Consider the following 20,587-nt stretch of genomic DNA (forward strand, 5'->3'; position numbering starts at 1 on the left):
TATTTTATTTTTGTTTTTGATCAAGAAAAACGTGATTGAAACTTCATAAATCTTTTTATTTTCTTACATTTCCACGTAGGACTACACAAAACACCTATAGAGAGAGAAAGAGAATGGTCTGGTCGTGTCGTGTAGTAGGAGAGGACTCCGAGCCGAGTCTCGCTCTTTATCTAAAAGTCCACTACGTTTAATAGGTTCGGTAAGTAATTCTAAAATACTTTAATTTTCGCTATAATTAATGGACGTACACCTAATTAACTCTACATTTAATTAAGGAATAAAAATAAAACAAATATTTGATCAAGAAAAAAAACTGCTGGAAGATTTCTAGCTTGATTCATCCTCTTTCTCCGCCATCTTCCCCTTTTTATTTCACCTGAAGTTCTTAGGATTCATCATCTAACTGTCACTTCCCTCTTGAATAGCTTCCAAGGTTCTTGGTTTCCAGAGGAGTTTCAGTATTGTACATATAGATCATTATATTCTTTTAGGAAAACAAGTATCAGACGAGAATAATCTGCTTGTTGCTTGACTAAATCGACGGTTTGGATCCCATCGAATGGCGATGTTCCGTCGCTTATTCTACAAAAAGCCACCCGATCACCTTCTCGAGATCTCGGAGCGTGTTTATGGTACATCCTCCCATGTTTTTTCTCTGTTTCTAGGATCAGTTTTTGCTACGAGCTTCTGGATGGTTGAGGTTTTTTTTTTTTTTTTGGAACTTTGATTGCTTTAGGCTGACGATGATTCTTTGAAAAAGAGTTTCCTGTTTGAGCTGCTACATTCCACTTCCAGAGCTAGACGATTTGTTTATAACTTCATATGCCTTGTTGAAGCAGTTTCCACGTTTTAAGAGTTGCTTCTGTTAGATTTGGGTTTATCATGGATTATATTAGTAATATAGGATATGGGTTCTGATACTGTTAGATTTAGATTTATTATGAGCTTCCAACTTAAAAAAACGAATTGGAGATAAGTGGATTGACCTTAAATTTCCGGTGTGATATTTCATCCCTAATAGCTTCTCTAATGTTATTCTCTTGGTTATCTTTTTTTTTTGCAGTTTTTGACTGTTGTTTCTCGAGCTATGTCATGGGAGAGGATGAGTACAAACTGTACTTGGGCGGCATCGTGGCGCAGCTACAGAAACATTTCCCAAACGCCTCTTTCATGGTGTTTAACTTTAAAGAAGGAGAACAGCCTAGTCAAATATCAGATGTCTTGTCTCCGTACAACATGACGGTTATGGAATATCCTCTGCAGTACGAGAGTTGCCCTCTTTTACCTCTCGAAATGATCCATCACTTTTTGAGATCGAGCGAGAGCTGGTTATCTTTGGAAGATCAACAGAATTTTCTGTTGATGCATTGCGAAAGAGGTGGTTGGCCTATTCTTGCGTTTATGTTAGCAGGGCTACTACTATACAGAAAGCAGTATCAGGGGGAGATGAAGACTCTCGAGATGGTGCACAGACAGGCTCCCAAGGAGCTTCTTAAGATATTGTCTCCTCTAAACCCTCAGCCTTCTCAACTCAGATATCTTCAGTACATTTCTAGAGTTGATTGGCCTCCTTCAGACACGCCTCTTCTTTTGGATTACTTGATTCTCAGTGATCTTCCATGTTTTGAGGGAAGTAAAGGTTGCAGACCGATTTTACGGGTTTATGGTCAGGACCCTAAAGCTAGAGCCGACAAGAGTTCAGTAGTTCTCTTTTCCACACCAAAGACAGATACACACACTCGCCTCTACCAACAGGTACTTTTCAAACCATTTTATCTTTGAATGACACTATGCACAAGGCATTGTTTAGCTAATATATACTTTCCATTTGAACTTTGGACGGTGGTGTAGTCTCCACATCTATCTATTATGTGTGATTTATTATACCAGCTAAGCGCTTCTATAGAAAGTAATGTTCATTATTTTGATGTTATCTGCAGGAAGAGTGTATCCAGGTGAAGTTAGATATCCAGTGCCATGTTCAAGGGGATATTGTTCTGGAATTAATAAACTTGCATGATGATTTGGTGCGTGAGGAGATGGTCTTTAGAATCATGTTCAACACAGCATTTGTACGTGGTAATGTTCTAAATGTCCAAAGCGATGAGATGGATATACTTTGGGATGCCAAGGACCAGTTCCCAGGGGAATTCAAGGCAGAGGTAAGGCCATTGTGAAATTTTCTCTGATCATCCGTCAAATGAGTCTGTTAAGTTTGAATGCATGCTCATATATGTATCAGGTACTTTTTTCTGGTGTTGATGCTGTGGTGCCTACTATCGCAACAGCTCCAATGTCAGAAGATAAGAAGGAAGATATCACTTCACCTGAAAAATTTTACGAGGTGGAGGAGACTTTTAACCATGTGATTGATGACCATAAGATTGACTCAGATAGTTTTGGGGTTGTTGATACTGCTTCAGAAGTTTCTGAGGGTAAAGAGGTGTGGAAGGGGGACGTGGAACCCAATGCGTTTCTAGATTGTGCATCTGATGATTCAAATCATAAACATGATGTGCATGGGGAGGCTAGCATAGATCTAGTCAAAGATATCGCTGTTGATGATTTACAGTATAGGTCAGATGGGAAGGCAGATACCAATATTGACTCAGTGAAGGAAATAGGAATAGACGATGGTGATGAGCAGCGAGAGAGAAGGACACTGGAAGCAAAGGAAAATAATGTAGAAGGCAGTGATTCCCCGAATGATATAGAGCCTACAACTCAGGAAACAAATACCAATATCAACAACCCCATTTCAGAGAAAACACAAGACGGAGCAAATGCAAAACTGGCTGGAGATTCACTCAAACCAAAGTCTAAGCAGCAAGAAACGCAGGGTCCTAATGTAAGAATGGCTAAGCCTGATGCAGTTTCTCTACCCGCTGCCTCTACACATCAGGCGCATCCACCTCCACCTCCATATATGATTTCTCTAACTAGTGATGCTACATCAGTTTTACTCGCCTCGCAAGCAGCTGCATCACCTCCTCCACCGAGCCAAAATGACAGCTTCTTTCAAACACCTCAGATTCCACCATCTCCTCCGTTTGCATTTGAGAGACCAAACAGTGGGATCATGTTGCCTCCACCGCCTCCTCCTCCTCCCCCACCTCCGTTTGCATCTGCCAGGAAAAACAGTGAAACCATGTTGCCTCCTCCACCACCACCTCCACCACCGTGGAAGACTGTGGATACTTCGAGTTTTGAAACTCATGAGACATGCTCTACATCTTACGGTTCTCCACCGCCGCCTCCACCTCCTCCTCTTCCTCTCACTAAAGCACATTCAATCATTCCTCCTCCACCGCCTCCCCCAAGTTATGGATCGCCACCTCCTCCAAGTTATGAACCTCCAGTTCCTCCACCACCGCCTCCTTTTAGTAAAACTTCCCCTCCACCACCACCACCACCACCTCCATTTAGTTCTGGTGGGCCTCCGCCTCCACCACCACCTCCATTTAGGTCTGGTGGACCTCCACCTCCACTTCCTACACCAATGAGTGCTCCACCTCCACCACCACCTCCATTTAGGTCTGGTGGACCTCCCCCTCCACCTCCAACTCCGACACCAATGAGTGCTCCACCTCCACCACCTCCTCCGATGCGTGGAGGAGCCCCACTGCCACCAGCTCCTCCTTCGATGCGTGGAGGAGCCCCTCCTCCGCCTCCTGGGCCAAGACCTCCAGGTGTTGGACCTCCTCCACCCCCTGGACCAAGACCTGTTGCTGGTGGAAGAGGGCGTGGTCTTTTACGTCCAGGTGTGGGGCCGTCAATTCAAAAAAGGTCTTCTCTAAAGCCCTTATATTGGGTTAAATTAGCAAGGGCCTTGCAGGGAAGCTTATGGTACGAGTTCGAGAGACGGGGAGTAGGGAAAATGTATTGAACTAACTTTATCTTTGCATATTCCTTTATCTCTTATATTCCTCCCTTACAAAATTCTGACTTAATGGTATTGGTTTGCATCTAATCATCACATTTCTTTTGTATGCTAGTGCACATGAATTTGATGTATCAGAAATAGAGACGCTTTTCCCTGCTACAGTGCCAAAACCGGCTGATAAATCTGGAGGTCGAAGAAAACCGTTAGAGCCAAAACCTGAAAAAATTCAACTGGTAATGTTAAAGATTCGGTTGTCGACAGATATTATAACATGCTCTTTCGACTTTGGTCATGTACTTATTATAATCAAGTGACAGAAAACATGCTGTGATTGCTACCTGCATAAGGTATATATATGTCATTTTGATTTATTTATTGTTTACAGATTGACCTTAGGAGAGCCAATAACACGGAAATTATGCTTGCGAAAGTAAAGATGCCACTGCCTGATATGATGGTAAGCTCCAAAACCTACTTTAGTTGAGTTACAAGTCATTACTGCTTAATCTCTCTTATACATTTGTTCACAATTTTCTTGGCATCATCCAGGCTGCAGTTCTGGCGATGGATGATACTGTATTAGATATTGATCAGATAGAGAACCTTGTAAAGTTTTGTCCAACCAATGAAGAGATGGAGCTTCTTAAGGTTTATTCTGAGTCCATTATTTACTTGTCTTTTGTTATATGTATTATTCGTAGTTGTTACCATTATTCACTTGTTACGGACACGAGTTCCTTATAAATCTTGGTTGTAATTGACTGTTTTACTGCAGAACTACACTGGTGACAAGGAAATGTTGGGAAAGTGTGAGCAGGTCTGGTTAGATCATGAGATTACCATAATCTTTTATTTCTCACCATAAAATAGTTTTAACAATTTTGCTTAGCTAATGCGTTTTGGTCTCGCATCCATTATGTTACCACAGTACTTCCTGGAGCTAATGAAGGTGCCACGAGTAGAATCAAAGATGAGAGTTTTTTCCTTCAAGATTCAGTTCAGCACTCAGGTCCGGTTCATCAGTGTCTATAAAACTCTTATACTGTTTGGGCTTAATTGTTAATAATGATTTCTGTGCAGATTACAGAATTCAAGAAAAGTTTAAATGTGGTAATTTCTGCGTGTGTGGAGGTTAGAGAGTTTAGATTTTTCTGTAGTCCATAATGCATTTCTCTTTCTTAGACGTTTTCTCCTCATTGCTTGTTAATCAGATCCGTACTTCAGAAAAGCTAAAAGAAATTATACAAAGGATTCTTTACCTGGGGAACATAATGAACCAGGGAACTGCAAGGGGTAAGCTTTTATGTTATTCTTATTCAACATCTTATTGTGAGCTTGATTCAAGAGTGGGGCCTTTGTTTCATTGCATCATATACTTGTTTTTGTCTGAACGCAAATCCATTGTGGTTGATTCTGCTTTCTACAGGCGCTGCAGTAGCATTCAAGTTGGACAGTTTGTTAAAATTAAACGATACACGTGCTGTTAACAGCAATACCACTCTCATGCATTATCTCTGCAAGGTAAAAATACAATCGCAAAAAAAAAAAAAAAAAAAAAAACAGCCTCTAGATTATGTTTTAGAAGGGATATATAATCTTGAAACCCTTTTCTTTGTTTCTCTAGGTCATTGCTACTAAGGCGTCAGATCTACTGGACTTCCATAAGGATCTTGAAAGTCTTGAATCAGCTTCAAAGGTTTTTGAGTTTGTGCTTTATTTGTCTTCTACTCTTTAGTTGTATTTAGCTCATCATTTGATTGTTCCCTCTGGTCAGATACAATTGAAGTCTCTAGCTGAGGAAATGCAAGCTATATCCAAAGGGTTGGAGATACTGAAGCAGGAGCTCACTGCATCCGAAAGTGATGTTCCTCTTTCTGAAGTTTTCCGTAAAGTAAGTTGTTGTTATTTTCTTCTTCTTTATTTTACAAATTTTGATCAAATCATGAATTTTTTGAGTTTTTTTTTTTCCGAGTTAGCTACTTCCAGATGCTGAAACCTAGTTTTATCTTTTTTGATAACAGACATTGAAGGAGTTCATTTCATTTGCTGAGGATGAAGTGGAAACTGTAAAGAGTCTTTACTCTGACGTGGTAATTTTCAGAAAATAATGATATGATTAATTGCAATATTGTTTTATAATGGACATTGAAATGTTGATCACCAATGTTGTTGTTTTTAATGGACAGGGAAAGAATGCTGATTTACTTTCGTGTTATTTTGGGGAGAATCCGAAAAACTGTACATTTGAACAAGGTTTGGAGCAGGATATTAACCTTATCCTCGTTTGTGCATTACATTAGAAAGTGGTTCATTGTTTATTATATAGCTAATATAACAATGTTTGGTGATTGATTGGTGCAGTTACTGCAACCCTCTTGAATTTTATAAGGTTGTTCAAGAAAGCACACGAAGAGAATGTCAAGCAAGTGGAGTTGGAGAAGAAAAAAGCAGCGAAGGAAGCGGAAATGGAGAAGGCGAAAGGAGTCAGTCGCACAAAAAAAAGAGCAGTTGATGATAGCTGACACAAAAACATAAATCTTTTTTTCTCAAAGAGAACCAATTTGGTTTTGTATGCCAGTGGGGGCGGTGCAAGTAACCTATCCGCAGAGTGGCACAGAGCGGTTTAAACAAGCTCAGGTCCTAATGGGAGCGAGATTCTCCTGGGTGGGCTATCGAGGAACCATTGGAAGATAAGGAGACAGGTCTTTCCTCCACTCACGTTACATGACTAACTCCACATTGATTAGTTCTATCTAGCTTGTGAATAAGAACTATTTCCTGTTTATTTATTTTTTCTTGTCCTGATTAGAGGAATGTGTTGATAGATTGTAAGTGTTGTATAGGCTTCAGGTTGAGTTAAAGAGAGATGTAGAGTCTACTGAGTGTGTAAGTATGTATCATACCAACAATATCAATGTTCTTTTCATTATGTAGTGTAGACGAATAAAACAAAACATTCGAACTGTTTGTACATAAGAAAGAAACGCCATGGTTTTGCACTGAGGATAGTTCAGCTTTTGTAACAGAATTTCTTTCGTGTCTTTTGCTTATATTCTTTTGCAAGTTTATTCTCTCTATCTATAAAACATCAAGTCCAGAGTTACTCCACGACTTACACAAACATAACGGAAACAAAACTGAGCTTTGAAACATTGGAGAGCTATAATCAAATCATATTTAGCATTTTTCTTCAGCTAAAAGGAACTGATTGTACTTTACCAAAGGCTGCTAGCTCCTTGCTTCAATCTTAAGCGGCGCTGCTCTCCTAATATCAAACCTGTTTACAAACTTCAACGGAGATATTGTCTCATTCCTGATCCTCTTGATCTTAGGACTCAACAACCCCCTATGACCAAACCCATAAAGCTTCAGCATTTGATTATCCGCAAAGTTATAAGCTCTCTCCATACTCTTCAAGCACCGCTCCACCGCGTAATCCGCATAACTCCCACACGGTTTACACCCCACAAAGTGAGTCACAAAGGGCCACCTCTCGTCTCCCAACCCCGGATGATACTTATCCATCATCTCCTCATACCTATCCACCAACCCTTCCCAAAACCCATGAAGATAGTACTGATTCTCCACAAACACTTTCCCCATCCACCTGTCCTTCTCCGAAAGCAAAAGATAGATCAACGCAGACTGATCATCCGCCTCGAAAGCCGGTCTCCCCTTGAGATAAGCCGTTAGCACCTTCCCGGCTTCTTCCCTGATCTGGCCTTTTGGGCCCATAGGAGCCCAAGCGTCAAGCAGATCCAAAGACCACTGGCAGTTCCTAAACAAGAAGCTGCCAGTGTTCAAAGCGATCCAAGACTTCTGATCGTACAGCAGATCCGGATACCCGTGGATAACCAAGTTATGATTCTCGTACTTAGACAAAGGCACCTCGAACACCATGTCCGTAAACAGAGCGTCACTGTCCATCCACCAAATCCACTCGATCTCAGGGTGAGACAGCATCAACCTCCTCAGCATCGGCAGCTTCGCCCAGTAACCAGCGAGCTCCTTGTCCAAATGAGCCATGTTGTAAACTATCTCGATCCCGTGGATCCGACAGTAATCGATCTTGTTCTTCACCGACTTCAAGAGGTAATGATCGCCGATGGGGTTGTCGCAAGGCTTCGGAGGCGATCCCGTGAGGAGCAAGACTCTAGGTTTCCCGGCGAGGGAGCTGGGGAAGTTAGGGTTTTGAGTTAGCCACGTGGCTCGCTGCTGGTCCCAGTTGGTGATCTTGGGGCCGAGAGTGTAGGTCGCGTTGAGGTCGAGGTCCGAGTCGGGGGGTTCGTTCGGGTCGGTTGGATCCGAGTCGGATCGGATCTCGGCTAGGAGGCGGTTGGTTTCTTCGATTAGGTTCTTGTTGACGGCGTCGGCGTCGGATTTTCCGAAGTTGACGCCGATCGTGCCGCGGAGGACGAGGATGGTGACGAGGCCGCAGAGGATGGTCATTTTCAGGTTGTTGAAGGTTTTCTTGATCTGTTTGCCACGTGGCGGTGGTTTTCTTCCTCCGGGAGTCGCGATCGTCGTCGGAAGAACTCCGGAAGCAGCGGTTGAGACGCGCTTCTGAGTTTTGAATCCGTCTTCCTTACCCATTGAGAGAGAGAGAGAGAGAGAGAGACTGTGAAGGTGAAAGAGACGCGAAAGACTGTTGATCTAAGGAGACATTGTTGTTGTCTTGTATGTCAAGTAAGCTTTAGGGAAGAGATTGAGATCGATTCGGACCATCAAGATTCATGTCTTAACTGATTCGGACACACGCAACTAATTGCACAATATATAAGTCATTATAAACTTTATATTATTATACGAAATGTTGGGAAAAAATCTATAACTAACTTTTTACCACATACATCTTTTTTTTTCCCTCAATGTTTTTAATACCGATGAAGAGAGGGTCACGGTTAATGGGCCTGAGATCCAAACCCAAACCACGAGGAACCCGACGACTTCGGCTGGTCCACGCGTCTAGGAGACCGGATACGTGTAATGATCAGAACCGTCGGAGCGACACGCATCTCTTCCGTCTCAACTCGACCGTCACCGTTTGGAAACATCGCCGGGTCCGCCTCACCGCAAAACTCGTTACGACGGAGCTCAGAAGACCGAAAAGCCTCCGTCGAAACCAACACCTTTCTTCAACGCTTTATCTTTGTTCCGGAGAGTTGCATCGATCCAATCGAGATCTCATCCGATTAAAAGAAAGCCGACAACCACTTGAAACGCACAAGCCGAAAGCCAAGAAACCCACACGAACCACCCACATAATCCACAACCGATCAAAAGAACTGGCCCACCAAAAAGCCGGCGATGCAAGGTTGAAGGAACCTTCACACCCCGGATACAGAACCGACGACGGCGGAGCTGACGAAGCCTCTACCCCTCGGAGACAAGAGCCGGCGGCGAAGGAGCTGTAAGAGCCTCCACCTCCCAGAAACAAAACTACCATGGACCAAACGACAAGCTTCATCGCACCCACTCTCCACACGACTGCGCCTTTACTCCAGTGGCAGATCCGCCACGGGTGGGGCCTGTACCAGAGCTCAGGCAAGGCAGAGGTTAGAGGAGACGATGGAAAACGAGAACCAACTACTTCTATGGTAACTCGAGGCGCTCCGACGACGGCACGCGCCGGCCACTCGCCGGACCCCGACTTAGATCTACTTTCTCTTTGCACAATAAATCTTATGGTTTGTTTATACAAATATAAAATATATGAACACATCAACAGAGCAACAAGATTATGCAATATCCAAATCACAAGCATGTAAACACACAATCATTTTTCCTAAGGCATAAACGATAAATAGAACTGTAACAATATAAAAGATGTAATAGTCAGATACACAAACTAAACAAGACAATGATGACATGGATGAGCTAAAAGATTGTGTTGGTCTCGTTCAAAATGACGAGGAGAGAGACAATAAACGCATAGTCAACGCCTGCATTTATTCTAACCACAAAGTCTTGTTTCCCTTTGAAAAACCCTCCAAATGTCGTCTTCTCCTTCACCTGATTATGACAAACAAATACTATAAACACAAGATTTTGACAAATTCTCATGCGTAGACCGAGGAATGAAACGTGCTATTGGATATGTTGTTTTGTGCAATACCTCGGCGATGACAGCGTTGGAATGGTAGACCTTGGCTGAGTCGTCGAAGTAAGTGCCTACAACGCTGAAGTTTCCAGGGAGATAATGAGATTGAAAGATGACATCGAGGCGAGCTCTCCATTGAAGAGCATGAGAACGTTTCACCGTGAACATCAGTTCCCTTGGATCTGAGCCTTCTCGTCGGTGAACCGTCCATCCATCATGTAACGACGTCAACTATAGTTTTGGTCACTATGAGATGTTGCTACATGAGAATCATATTTGTTAGTATATAATATAATATATATACAGTTGTTACCTTCTCGCGCATGGTGAGAAGAGGGTAACCCGCGGGGTCACAAAGGACGCGTTTCTTGCTGAAGCTGTCGTGAGGACCGTCGACGCGGAGAACGACGTTAGAGTTGAGGTCCACCACCTCTAGCTTCGCACCGCTTAGTCCTTTACATTTCTTCTTGACGGTTAGCTGGAGCGGGTACGGACAGCAGAATACGTCACTCACTACCGCAGCGTTCGTGTTATGTGTAGCCACGGGTGTTCCGATCGCAAATCCATAGCTCGTTTGCTGATACGAATCAGTCCCTGCCATTGCTTCCTCTTCTGAGTTTCTGTTATTTAGTTCACTATTTATTTATGATATCTGTTGAGTTTGATTAGTTACAAACTTTAAACCTCTTTCATTGTGTATGTGTTATATAGACAACATAGTGTTTCAAAAAAAAAAAAAAAAAAAAAACAACATAGAAATTGAAGAGATGGTGTTAGCGTGCGTTGTTAGCCACACCCCATCTCATTTTTTCAACACGGGTTTTGTATTTTTTTTTTAATAATTGGAAGAATAGTCTTTTTTTTTTTTCCCAAATTATTATTTTTATTGATCCAATGGGCCTAGCCCACGGCCAAAACCCGAGTACACCATATTACAGATCCAAAAAGCCCATTGAACTACTTGGGCAACTAAAAAATCGAGCCGAGGCCCGAATAAAGACAAGGGCAAAAGCCCAAACTGCTAGGTCGGGCTTGACCAAGACGGGCGCCAAGGAGGCATGGGAAGAGACACGTGTACGAATCCTGCTCATCAGCCCACCACGCGTCGCCCGCCTCGACTTGAACGCCCCATCCTCGCACAGCCACCGACCCTTCCACCGTCTCCGAGTTTCGCCGGAGCTCCGATACTACAGAGCCTCCGCGGGACCATCGCTCCTCTGCGCCGCCTTGTCTTCCCGGCGGAGAGTTCAATCGATTGAACGAGATCTCTTCCGCCATTGAATCACCGGAAACCCTAGACAAGCAAGACGAGAGCCACCGATATCCTTCTCTTCTACATCGTTACCGTCGCCGGAGAGCTTTCTCTTCTTGAGATCTCCTCCGCTACGACCCACAGGGCCACCTCTGACCCACAACGCACATCACCCTTCTAAACCTCGATCCGTTTACTACACCCCAAAGACATGGGGTTCCACGACGGCAGCGCGGAGCTTTGTGAGCCTCCACTCTCCGTGACCAAAAGCCGGCGAAGAAAGAACTGCCTGAGCCTCCTCTTCCCGGACACTAAAGCGGAGTCGGTGAAACTGTAAAAGCCTCCACCCTCAACCCGCATGAAGACCGGCGATGATGGATCTAATGTAGCCTCCATCTCTCGAGAAAACACTGACCGAACATGCAAACCGCTCCATCTCCGGGAACCTTTAACCGACCGCGTCGTTACTCCAAAGCCGAGCCACCTACAGAGGAGAGCCTCAGCTTCAGAGCTCCGACAAGGCAATCGATAACGGAACTGTGAAGACGAAGCGGAGAGGACCAAAACCCATGAAGAACAAAGTGCTCCGGCGACGGCACGGACGCTCACGCGCCGACCGTACGCCGGAGTATCTCTCTCTCTCTTTTTTGGATGTTGGAAGAATAGTCTTTATTCGTTCAGTTCATATTCCAAATCTATGTTGAATAGTAAGAAACGTAATCGTATTTGAATATTCAGTACATAGAATAATGTTCTCTAGTTGGAACTTGGTTATCCAGAGAAGTTACTCGGAAACAGTAATAATAATCAAGCCAAAAAATAAAATAAACATAGTCAAAGACTCGAACGGAAATAGAATTTCAACGGTCAATAAATCATTTTGTTATTCCCAGCTTTAGATTTTTAGTTTTAATCTAAAAGATTTCTAGACTCTTTTGAATAAAATTAAATGAAAATATGCGTTTGCAGTGAAATACATTTCAACAGAAGAAAAAAAAACATTTGTATTGTAGCAAAGACACATAAAAAGCTCAGGTAAAAAGTAAAAATGTAACTTCTCTACAGCCTGTGCTTTCTGAAAACCGTTTATACAAAAGTATTTTTTGTCACTGAACAAAGACTAAAAGAAAGTAACTCGCACCAATAATCGAAAGCATATCAATTAGGCGTGGGATTTGGGGATTTTGTACTGTTTTTTCAGAAACAGAGAAGCCTCTGAATCGTTTCTGTGGCACAATACTCGTACCAGTGTTTGGGTGTCTGCTCCAAGTTTGCCTCTTCCTCCTTGCTGCATATCTAAACTGCTTCGAGACCTTAAGTCATCGATAAGCTCTCGTGTCTGTTGCGTTAGTTATAAGCAGAGTCAAAGTCAGGATTGGCATACAAAAACCGAGAAACCAAATGTCCACACTTAAGTAGGAAGCTGGAGTACTAACCTCGTATCCGTGTAGCTTTACAACAAGACGAACACGGGCGATTTGGTTTTCAACGACTCCTCTCGGAAGTCCGTCCCCGCCAGAAATAAAGAATTCCTAGAAAAAAATTCATGAGCTTTTAAGAAGTTACGAGCACTTGGGGGCATGAAGTTGAGATGGCCGATAAGAAAGAGTTTACCTTTAAGACCTCTACATCTTCTTCTAGTAGCTTTGATTCGCTTGGATGAAACACACGAGACGGGCCACCATCTAATAGTACGCGAAGCAATCCGTCCTGGTAAAGATTATGAATAATTTATCAATAAAAAAGAGGCAAACACTTGAGAGCTGTGTCAATGATGTAAACAAAACCAACTAAGATTAGACTACAGACAAGTGATGCTTGAAGCAGGCTTGTGACTATCCGATCCCTCAGTGGCTCCATTATGACACTACATAGTTGTCCAAGTTCCTGGTCAAAGTAATTGAAAATCTGAGTTAGCAATCTCAAGATCGTCAAGGAATGTTATGCTCGATTGGCTTCTAGGCACCACACTTTTTAGAACCCCGAAATCACACTACTCTGTGGCGGTTCAGAGCTCATGTAAACTTTAAATGCCTGGCTCATTTATAAACAAGGAGCAGATTTATTACCGTGTCAAGGGCTTCGATTAATGCTTCCAGTCTTGATTGAGAAACACTTGGCTTGTACAGATTCTCAATAAATGGCTCCCTTAAATCGCAGAAGATAATCTTAGTCCCTGCAGTGTGAAAGAATCAAATATTATTTTACCCACTTTGATAATGAATACTTCAAGGAGGTAAAACACATGACATCTCACCAGTAAACTCGCAAATACGATCCAGAGCTGCATTGATATCCTTTCTACTCCCCTCAAAAGATTCCTTCTGGTTAACACTCTTAGTTTTCTCAACCAAAGATTTTCCTTCAAAGTTAACCAAATGGGAAATGTATCATTCATTATGGCTAACATCGATTCAAGGAAGAATATTCCTAAATGGAAATGAAGTTTAGAATTAATTGAGCAAATAGATAGTACATACTGATGACAATCTTTTCGCGAGGTCTTTTTGCTATCCATCGCTCCCATATGCTGTCTTCTAACTTGCTCAACTGACTAACAGCATACTGAGAAAAGCATATAAAAGGTTATAGATAGCAGCGAAACTTATAAATGGTACTTGAACTGAGGAAGCTAGTCTTGAAGTTACATGTAAAGTATTGAGCTGAACGCAAAGGACAGCAGTTGCAGGAACATCAATGTTAGTCGACCATCTCTCATCCGGCAGTTTTGACTCGAATAGTTCCTTCTTAACAAAAACCTTGATTGCTGCTTCCTTCTTGTAACGAGTAAGAACAGGCACAGGCGGAACCAAATCATCCTTGCTACCTGGAATATACCGAAACTCAAGGTTAAGGGAGATGAAAGTTTATAACTGTGGCTCGTATGAATACGAACTAGCCATTTAAATTTCAAAGCTCAGCAGCAGATTCAACCAGTCGGTGCATACCTAGCTTCTCCATGACATGGTTAGTATATACTTGAAATGCATTGTCAATACCACGAAGTAAAGCGCTTAGTTCAATGGATCTCATTGGAACTTTCAGCTCAAAAAACTGATCAACAGTCTGCATCAAAGATTATCCAAAACATTAATTAGACAGTTCATTTCAAGCCTTCTAATCTTTCTTATGCACACTATTTGGGAAATAGAATTGTATATAAATTCAACAAGTATAAGGTCACGACAAACTGAACACAAAATAAAACATATGCCTCAAGTAACTGATAAGACTTGATAAAACTTGTAAAACCCCTACCTCTTCTGCGATCCTGAAAACTTCAACAATTGAGCTCCCATGCCGCTGTTGAGGTGATATTGGGTCCCAATGCTATACAGAAAAGTTAAGATGTGTTATAGTTCCAAAAAATAGTATAAAAGGACCTACAAATAATAGAAATGCAGTAATCACGGAACAAAGTCATTCTTCAGCAGACCAGCAAACGACCAAATCCCACCTCTTGTTTAAAAGCTCGCTCCACCCAACTCAAAATTCTTCCCAGCTGTGCATTGATCCATCTCAAAACCAATGTGCCAGAGAGAGATTCGAGCTAGCAGAATAAAATTAAGAAATATTAGAGCCAGCATGATTGATCTTTAAATTCAACACTTTTTATAAGGTGTTTTATGCCACTCTTCCTAGTTTCAAAAGTTAAGCATATGTGAGTCTAACCTCATAAGGAATTAATTTTCTGAAATAAGGTCCATTTGTATCCTCTCCGCAGACAGAGGTCATTAGCTCCAGTAAATATTGCTCAAGGCTATCAGCCGGAGGAAAAACAGAGACTACATCCTCAGTCAAGTGTTCAGTACCATCAAGAAAAGGTTTCTGAAATCAAATACAAAGTCAAGATGTCATTTACAATTGAGATGTAGTGACCAAAAAGTAATAAGATGGGAGGGACGCCAGCATAAAGCTTACCAATTTGTTCCCATAAAACTTGTGAATAAGGGATGCAGAAAACGCAATTGCTTGTGGGTGCCTCTGAGATAATATTGGCATAAAGATGGTAGAGTCCTTTTTCATAAGTTTCTTTGTCTCCTCAGCAAGCAATGCCAAAGGGTGCTCATTGATTCTGTCTGATCTATCAATGGTCAGTGACATCTGTAAATTGCAAGAATCAGCCTCAGAATACCGTCCATATTATTAAGCGTTAAATGCACACATTAGAAACGGAAGTTGTTCAGTTCTTAGAATCGGCATAAGTGAGAGCTGATAAGCGATCGTTTGTCAAGCATATAGAAGTTTGATAAAACACTTACCCTTGTGAACGTATTCTTAATGGAAGATGAAATATAGGACTCAATTTGCTCTCGATCTGAAGAGCTAGAATGCATCGCCTGTAGAGAAATTCAGTTACAAGTATAGAAGTGATGTTGGGTAAACTATATTGCTCCACCAAAAAAACAGATTACTTACTCTATCAGATTCCTCCAACAAAAGCCTCCAAGTTATCATTGCAACCGTAACTGTATCCTCCATGACAAGTGAACCCTGCAAAAGTTGTAAAGAAAAGGAAAAAAATGACTAACTTCAATGGTATAGATAGGGAAAACGAAACTGCCTTGCAACAAAGATATACAAGAAGCCTGAGGTAGATATGCTCTTATGTTAATTTACAAAGAAATTCAGTTACAAGTACAGAAGTGATGATGGGTAAACTATATTGTTCGGCATGCATATGGAAGAATTCGACATGTGAATTATGCGTCAAGTTTCTGGAGACTTATGTCCTAATGTGTCCATATGCAAACCACAATGACATATAAGCAAGGGTACAGTTCAAGTAAGGAAGAACGCTGATCCTATATACGAATTACTGTAACTGAACTGAAAGTAACTTCTGTGACTAAACGCAATGGTTTTTAGGTAAAACCTCGGCAAAATGCAGATGGTAGTCGCCCAGCTGCTTATCGGCCCAACTTCGTATAGGTGACAAGAAGGACTCCAAGAAGGATATCTCTTCATTTTCAACCCTACACTGCAATGTTTTCAAGTGTATGCGCTCTTGAGGCCCACGTTGTTCTTTTAGAGGGATTTTCTTCAGCTGCTGAATAGCATGTCGCAGAAGTCCTCGTTCACTAGTGATTACATACTGCAACCACACAAAATACTCATAAAACTACAGTAAAGGGTCCAATATTAAGCATCAATATCATTGTAATAAAGGAATTTTCTTCTCCATCACTACCTGCCGAAACAACACCCAGGCATAGCATGTGTAATGAATGGTCTCTGTAATTCCAAGAACACGCCATGTTGATTTCAAAAGCTCAAGAATTTCTTCCACTTCCTGAAATAAAATGACCAAGGCTATTTCATAGAATGTCTTAGAAAAGGCAACAATAAACCGAATGGCAACTTGTCACTTTTTAGTGTATATGGGAATATCAATATGAGGAAACATAAAAATTAGGATTCTAAGCAGTTCAAGGAGGATAGCTGAGAAGAACACCTTTCAAATCGATATGATTTTTAGATGACAAGGACTATTGATGCTGGAAAATGTATTCAACAATATTTTGACAGAATCACCGACCTCTGTGAGCTTCCCTTCATTCAACATGTCAAAGACACAGAGAAGCAATTTTTCATATAGTCTGACGTTCAAATGATAGCCATCAGCCCAGTGGCACACTTCACCCGTCAAATCACCACGTGCCGGTCTCTCAGCAAGTGAGATAGCAACTTCTGTAAGAGATTTTAAACATTCTGCTCTTTGCACTTCTCCGGCTGAGGATGGAAGAGACTACAGATGGAAAAGAAAGCAACGAGAAGTGAGAAACATATCATGAAACCGTTAATCTAAGCCAATTCAACTTTCAGTATAAGGGATAAAAGCCAAAGAATTATAGGTAAGTGTGGAAGAAGTGACGTCTAAAATGTGCATGTTCACCATAATTTTCATAATAAATGGGAAGATTCCTACAGAGAATCTTCAAGGGAAATCTACCTGATATCTGATGTCTACACCATGTAACAAATCACATGAACATAAAGTAGAAAAAAAAATACCTCTGATTCTTCAATTCTTTGCAGAAGACTCTTCAGGTCATTTGCCTTACAACCTGATTCTCCAAATCCAACGACAGGATGGTTAATGAGCCCCTCTGCTAACATGTTTAACTGAGATACCAAAAATTAATAGATGACAGAACCAAAATATAAATGAACGAAGGGGGTGAGAAGGTGGTCTTTACCTGCCTTTTCTGCCAACGTAGGTATGCTTTCTTGTCAGAGAACTCGGTACGAGACACACAACATAACAATTCTAAAGGTACCAGGAGGCTGTCCATTCTTTTCCCAGCTTTTCCAGCTAGAGCATTAAGCAACCCCTGTCTTGTCCTGATGTCCATGGCTTCAGATATCTGTATGAGCCCAAATGATTGATTGCCAGTTACATAACAAGTATAAAAAGTGGGTGAATTGTGATTATTCGTATCATATGGCAGTGTATGCAGTGGCGCAGAAAACATAATACAATGCATTTAACATACGGAAAGAGTACACGGAGGAAGAAGCGAATAGTATCCAACCGCATACTAAAGTCAACGGAAGCCGGGACATTTAGCTTACAAAAATTAGGACATCGTGACATGATACTTACATCAGAACAATTTTTTGAGAAAGTATCAAGTAATAACTGTGTAAAGTCCACATTCAAAAAAACCATATATGCTTCAACAAATGAGATAAGAAGAAACAGTGAGAGAGAGTTGAGTTACCTCCATTTGGCCCCGCATCATTTCCAAAAGAGAAACCAATCCTGATGAACTCTGAGACTGAGAGACACTCTCACTTTTGCGACCAAGCTTTTTAATCAGCCTAGATCTGCGTTTCTCGTTCTTTTTCTCTTTTGATGGTACTATGAGACCCCTATATGATTGCAGAATACATTTTGAAAACATACGAAAGAGAAAAACGATATCAATAAGACTCACTAAAACAATAAAATTAAAAAGGAAGCAAGTTGATAATATCTATACCCTGAGGCTCCAGCGCAAGCCAACAAGATTTCAAATGCAGTTTCACGAAGATCATCATCTGTAATACCTGAAACATAAGAAGGAGGCAACTTTCTTAATGCATCAGTGGGTTATTGATTTTTAATGTGAGTACTACTTATGGTCTAGTCATAGTTAGCTCTGGCCACAGGTAGGTATATAAACTACCTATAAGTTTACAATTACTGTTTTACCCTCTCTTTATGAGGTCTACCCCATCAAATAACAGCAACACTTTTATTTTTATCAGCTTAAAAAATTATGCACTTGCCAGTGGCAAAGGATGGCAGTTTAGGCACAAGATCAGCCGCATCACTAGCAGTCCGCCTCGAGATCCTGAAATTACCAACTTCCTCATTGTCATCGTCATCCTCAAAATCCTCAATGTCATCAACAGTCAGCTCATGAGCGTGCGGTGAATCAATAGACTCCGACCGCATCAACGGCGGCGCAGACGGTGACTCGCACCACTCCGGATTCGTGGGGATGGACGAGGATGAGGCAGAAGTTAATATAGGAATAGGCGGCGGCGCTCTTTTCGGAGGAGAGCCAGAAGATTCAGGAGTCGTAGCCAGGAAGAAATCATCAGCAGTACCAACGCTATTCTGAAAACATTCACAACACGTTAATGAAAACAACTGATATACAACATTGTTTTAACAAATGAGAGAGTCAATAATACCATATAAGGCAATCCACTGTGATCATGGTAGTCCCGAATCGCTTCGGAAAGCTCGAGCATTCCACCTGGCGTTTAAAACCAGTACACAAATTACAATACGCGTTACTCTAAAAAAAAAAAAAAAACAGAACGAACGTGAATAGAATCACCTTTCTTAGCACAGTTGATGACGTAATCAACACTGACTTGATCTAAATCCACGTCATCGAGAGTAACGGCTCCAGGAGGCATGATGACTTTCTTGATTAAGCTACCGGCCAACATGAAATCCAAGAGTTTACGCCTATCTCGGCGATACCTCTGAAGAATCTCAACAGCACTTTCTCTGCAAACGCAGCAGCGAATGGATCCCAAAGTTAGAACTAAAAGGAAAACGAAGATTTGTATGATAGAGTGTAGAAACATACTCTTCCATCTCGATCCAGCTGCGATGTGGATTCTCAGATTTCAATTAACCTGCGAAATCAATTAAAACTTCAATGAACTACCTAGAATCGTTTTAATTACACCGCATTGAATACAGTAATCTTAGTTCCAATTAAACTGAGCTTACCAGTCATCTACTTAGTAGCGAGATCCGAATCTCGTGAGACGGCGGAGAAAGTGGAAATCAAACGCGGTTTTGGGGGAGATCGATCCAGTAGATGAGAAGGATGAATATATGATCTCGAAATGTCTTTAGAGAAGTTCGAGCAGAGCGAATCTAGAGAAGGGGGGGTGCGTGGGAGAAAGATCTATCTGTACACCACACCCTCGCGTCTTCCGAGTTTGAGGAGAAAAGTAATTTAGAAAAAGTCCAAATTTTAGAAATTTAATATTTTTACCTTGCTGATTTGTCTATAAGCTCTTTTATCCCCCTTTTTAATCGCGTGATTTTACTGAAATTCACTTGTCAAAAACTAACAAGTATACTTTTTTCATTTACTGATTTAAGTATAGACATCGCAACATTTTTTAGAAGAATTTGTTTTTTTATTGTTAGATAGGTGGTGTGATGATATAGAAGTGTTTGTATTCTACAGTAGTGCTCAGTCTTTCAACAACAACAAAAATGTTACCATTGATCTAGAACTTGAACCATGGAATTTTTTTTTAAGCTCGGACACTCCCAGTGTTAAGTCCTAAACCACTTGGTTATTATCGATTACAAGACAACCGAAAGAAAATGTCATAAAGAGAACTATTTATGAAAAGGAAAAAGCATATCGAGAAAGAGGGAAAGAGAGTATCTAGTCGTCTTGAATACTTGTAGGCAGCAAATACCTAGTCTTGTTGAATATTTTCAGGGTTGTTTGTTGGCCTCCACAACATGCTCAATTTTTATAGGACCAAGCTCCAGCATCATCAGCCTCGCACACTTCACTGTAAAATGTGATTGTATCAACTGATCCGTGACAATTCCTGTTACATACAATCATTGAAACCACGTCTTTTAAAGTATTATCGACATAATAAATGGATATATATATACCGTCTAGCGTTTATAATAAGGTATATACTGTATACAGAACATGTGTTAAAAAAAATCAACTGTATGTTCCCTGGACGACTTTCCACAAAAACGCTGCAACAAACTTGTTGTTTATAATTTCCCTGAAAGTTAAAGACTTATACTTTGATTCATGAATATTGTAAGTGCAAAAGCCGGCATAAACTATAGAAACCA

At 41.3% G+C, this 20,587-nt stretch overlaps 4 protein-coding genes across 4 annotated transcripts; 1 reads left to right on the top strand and 3 right to left on the bottom strand.

Annotated features, from left to right (window-relative positions):
- The first annotated feature begins 261 nt into the window (after positions 1 to 261).
- LOC106446102 (formin-like protein 20) lies at positions 262 to 6,847 on the top strand. The gene is made up of 17 exons (XM_013887783.3): positions 262 to 632; positions 1,064 to 1,755; positions 1,941 to 2,162; positions 2,243 to 3,879; positions 3,996 to 4,116; positions 4,269 to 4,340; positions 4,433 to 4,531; positions 4,659 to 4,700; positions 4,812 to 4,892; positions 4,964 to 5,014; positions 5,095 to 5,176; positions 5,310 to 5,404; positions 5,508 to 5,579; positions 5,658 to 5,774; positions 5,905 to 5,973; positions 6,070 to 6,136; positions 6,245 to 6,847. The coding sequence occupies exons 1-17, from the start codon at positions 560 to 562 to the stop codon at positions 6,403 to 6,405; spliced, it is 3,753 nt and encodes a 1,250-aa protein (XP_013743237.1). The 5' UTR covers positions 262 to 559; the 3' UTR covers positions 6,406 to 6,847.
- LOC106448299 (probable xyloglucan 6-xylosyltransferase 3) lies at positions 6,784 to 8,778 on the bottom strand. The gene has a single exon (XM_013890201.2). The coding sequence runs from the start codon at positions 8,474 to 8,476 to the stop codon at positions 7,112 to 7,114; it is 1,365 nt and encodes a 454-aa protein (XP_013745655.2). The 5' UTR covers positions 8,477 to 8,778; the 3' UTR covers positions 6,784 to 7,111.
- Positions 8,779 to 9,650: 872 nt separating this feature from the next.
- On the bottom strand, positions 9,651 to 10,774 carry LOC106446107 (protein LURP-one-related 10-like). Its single transcript, XM_013887789.3, has 3 exons — positions 10,297 to 10,774; positions 9,999 to 10,214; positions 9,651 to 9,895 (listed from the first exon to the last, which is right to left on the bottom strand). The coding sequence occupies exons 1-3, from the start codon at positions 10,582 to 10,584 to the stop codon at positions 9,761 to 9,763; spliced, it is 639 nt and encodes a 212-aa protein (XP_013743243.1). The 5' UTR covers positions 10,585 to 10,774; the 3' UTR covers positions 9,651 to 9,760.
- Positions 10,775 to 12,168: 1,394 nt separating this feature from the next.
- LOC106446103 (protein unc-13 homolog) lies at positions 12,169 to 19,732 on the bottom strand. The gene is made up of 27 exons (XM_013887785.3): positions 19,475 to 19,732; positions 19,329 to 19,377; positions 19,071 to 19,246; positions 18,922 to 18,986; positions 18,511 to 18,844; positions 18,222 to 18,288; positions 17,961 to 18,111; positions 17,436 to 17,603; positions 17,251 to 17,361; positions 16,775 to 16,984; positions 16,427 to 16,528; positions 16,112 to 16,330; positions 15,655 to 15,729; positions 15,498 to 15,575; positions 15,157 to 15,339; positions 14,908 to 15,063; positions 14,693 to 14,785; positions 14,494 to 14,565; positions 14,184 to 14,301; positions 13,884 to 14,062; positions 13,716 to 13,800; positions 13,493 to 13,597; positions 13,305 to 13,411; positions 13,045 to 13,122; positions 12,850 to 12,945; positions 12,672 to 12,767; positions 12,169 to 12,574 (listed from the first exon to the last, which is right to left on the bottom strand). Exons 2-27 carry the CDS (start codon positions 19,334 to 19,336, stop codon positions 12,398 to 12,400), a joined length of 3,309 nt encoding a protein of 1,102 aa, XP_013743239.2. The 5' UTR covers positions 19,337 to 19,377; positions 19,475 to 19,732; the 3' UTR covers positions 12,169 to 12,397.
- Positions 19,733 to 20,587: the final 855 nt, after the last annotated feature.

The sequence above is a fragment of the Brassica napus genome, chromosome C9 (assembly GCF_020379485.1).
Source record: "Brassica napus cultivar Da-Ae chromosome C9, Da-Ae, whole genome shotgun sequence".
Taxonomy (NCBI): domain Eukaryota; kingdom Viridiplantae; phylum Streptophyta; class Magnoliopsida; order Brassicales; family Brassicaceae; genus Brassica; species Brassica napus.

What these genes read in the sequence shown, in the direction of transcription:
- LOC106446102 (XM_013887783.3), top strand. Translation starts at nt 560, where the DNA reads ATGGCGATGTTCCGTCGCTTATTCTACAAAAAGCCACCCGATCACCTT. An exon ending in GATCTCGGAGCGTGTTTATG is followed by an intron (nt 633 to 1,063) that starts GTACATCCTCCC and finishes TTTTTTTTGCAG; the next exon opens with TTTTTGACTGTTGTTTCTCG. An exon ending in ACACTCGCCTCTACCAACAG is followed by an intron (nt 1,756 to 1,940) that starts GTACTTTTCAAA and finishes TGTTATCTGCAG; the next exon opens with GAAGAGTGTATCCAGGTGAA.
- LOC106448299 (XM_013890201.2), bottom strand. Translation starts at nt 8,476, where the DNA reads ATGGGTAAGGAAGACGGATTCAAAACTCAGAAGCGCGTCTCAACCGCT.
- LOC106446107 (XM_013887789.3), bottom strand. Translation starts at nt 10,584, where the DNA reads ATGGCAGGGACTGATTCGTATCAGCAAACGAGCTATGGATTTGCGATC. An exon ending in TTCTCACCATGCGCGAGAAG is followed by an intron (nt 10,215 to 10,296) that starts GTAACAACTGTA and finishes CCAAAACTATAG; the next exon opens with TTGACGTCGTTACATGATGG. An exon ending in CCAACGCTGTCATCGCCGAG is followed by an intron (nt 9,896 to 9,998) that starts GTATTGCACAAA and finishes TGTCATAATCAG; the next exon opens with GTGAAGGAGAAGACGACATT.
- LOC106446103 (XM_013887785.3), bottom strand. An exon ending in CATCAACTGTGCTAAGAAAG is followed by an intron (nt 18,987 to 19,070) that starts GTGATTCTATTC and finishes TTTAAACGCCAG; the next exon opens with GTGGAATGCTCGAGCTTTCC. An exon ending in TGTTGGAGGAATCTGATAGA is followed by an intron (nt 15,576 to 15,654) that starts GTAAGTAATCTG and finishes ATTTCTCTACAG; the next exon opens with GCGATGCATTCTAGCTCTTC.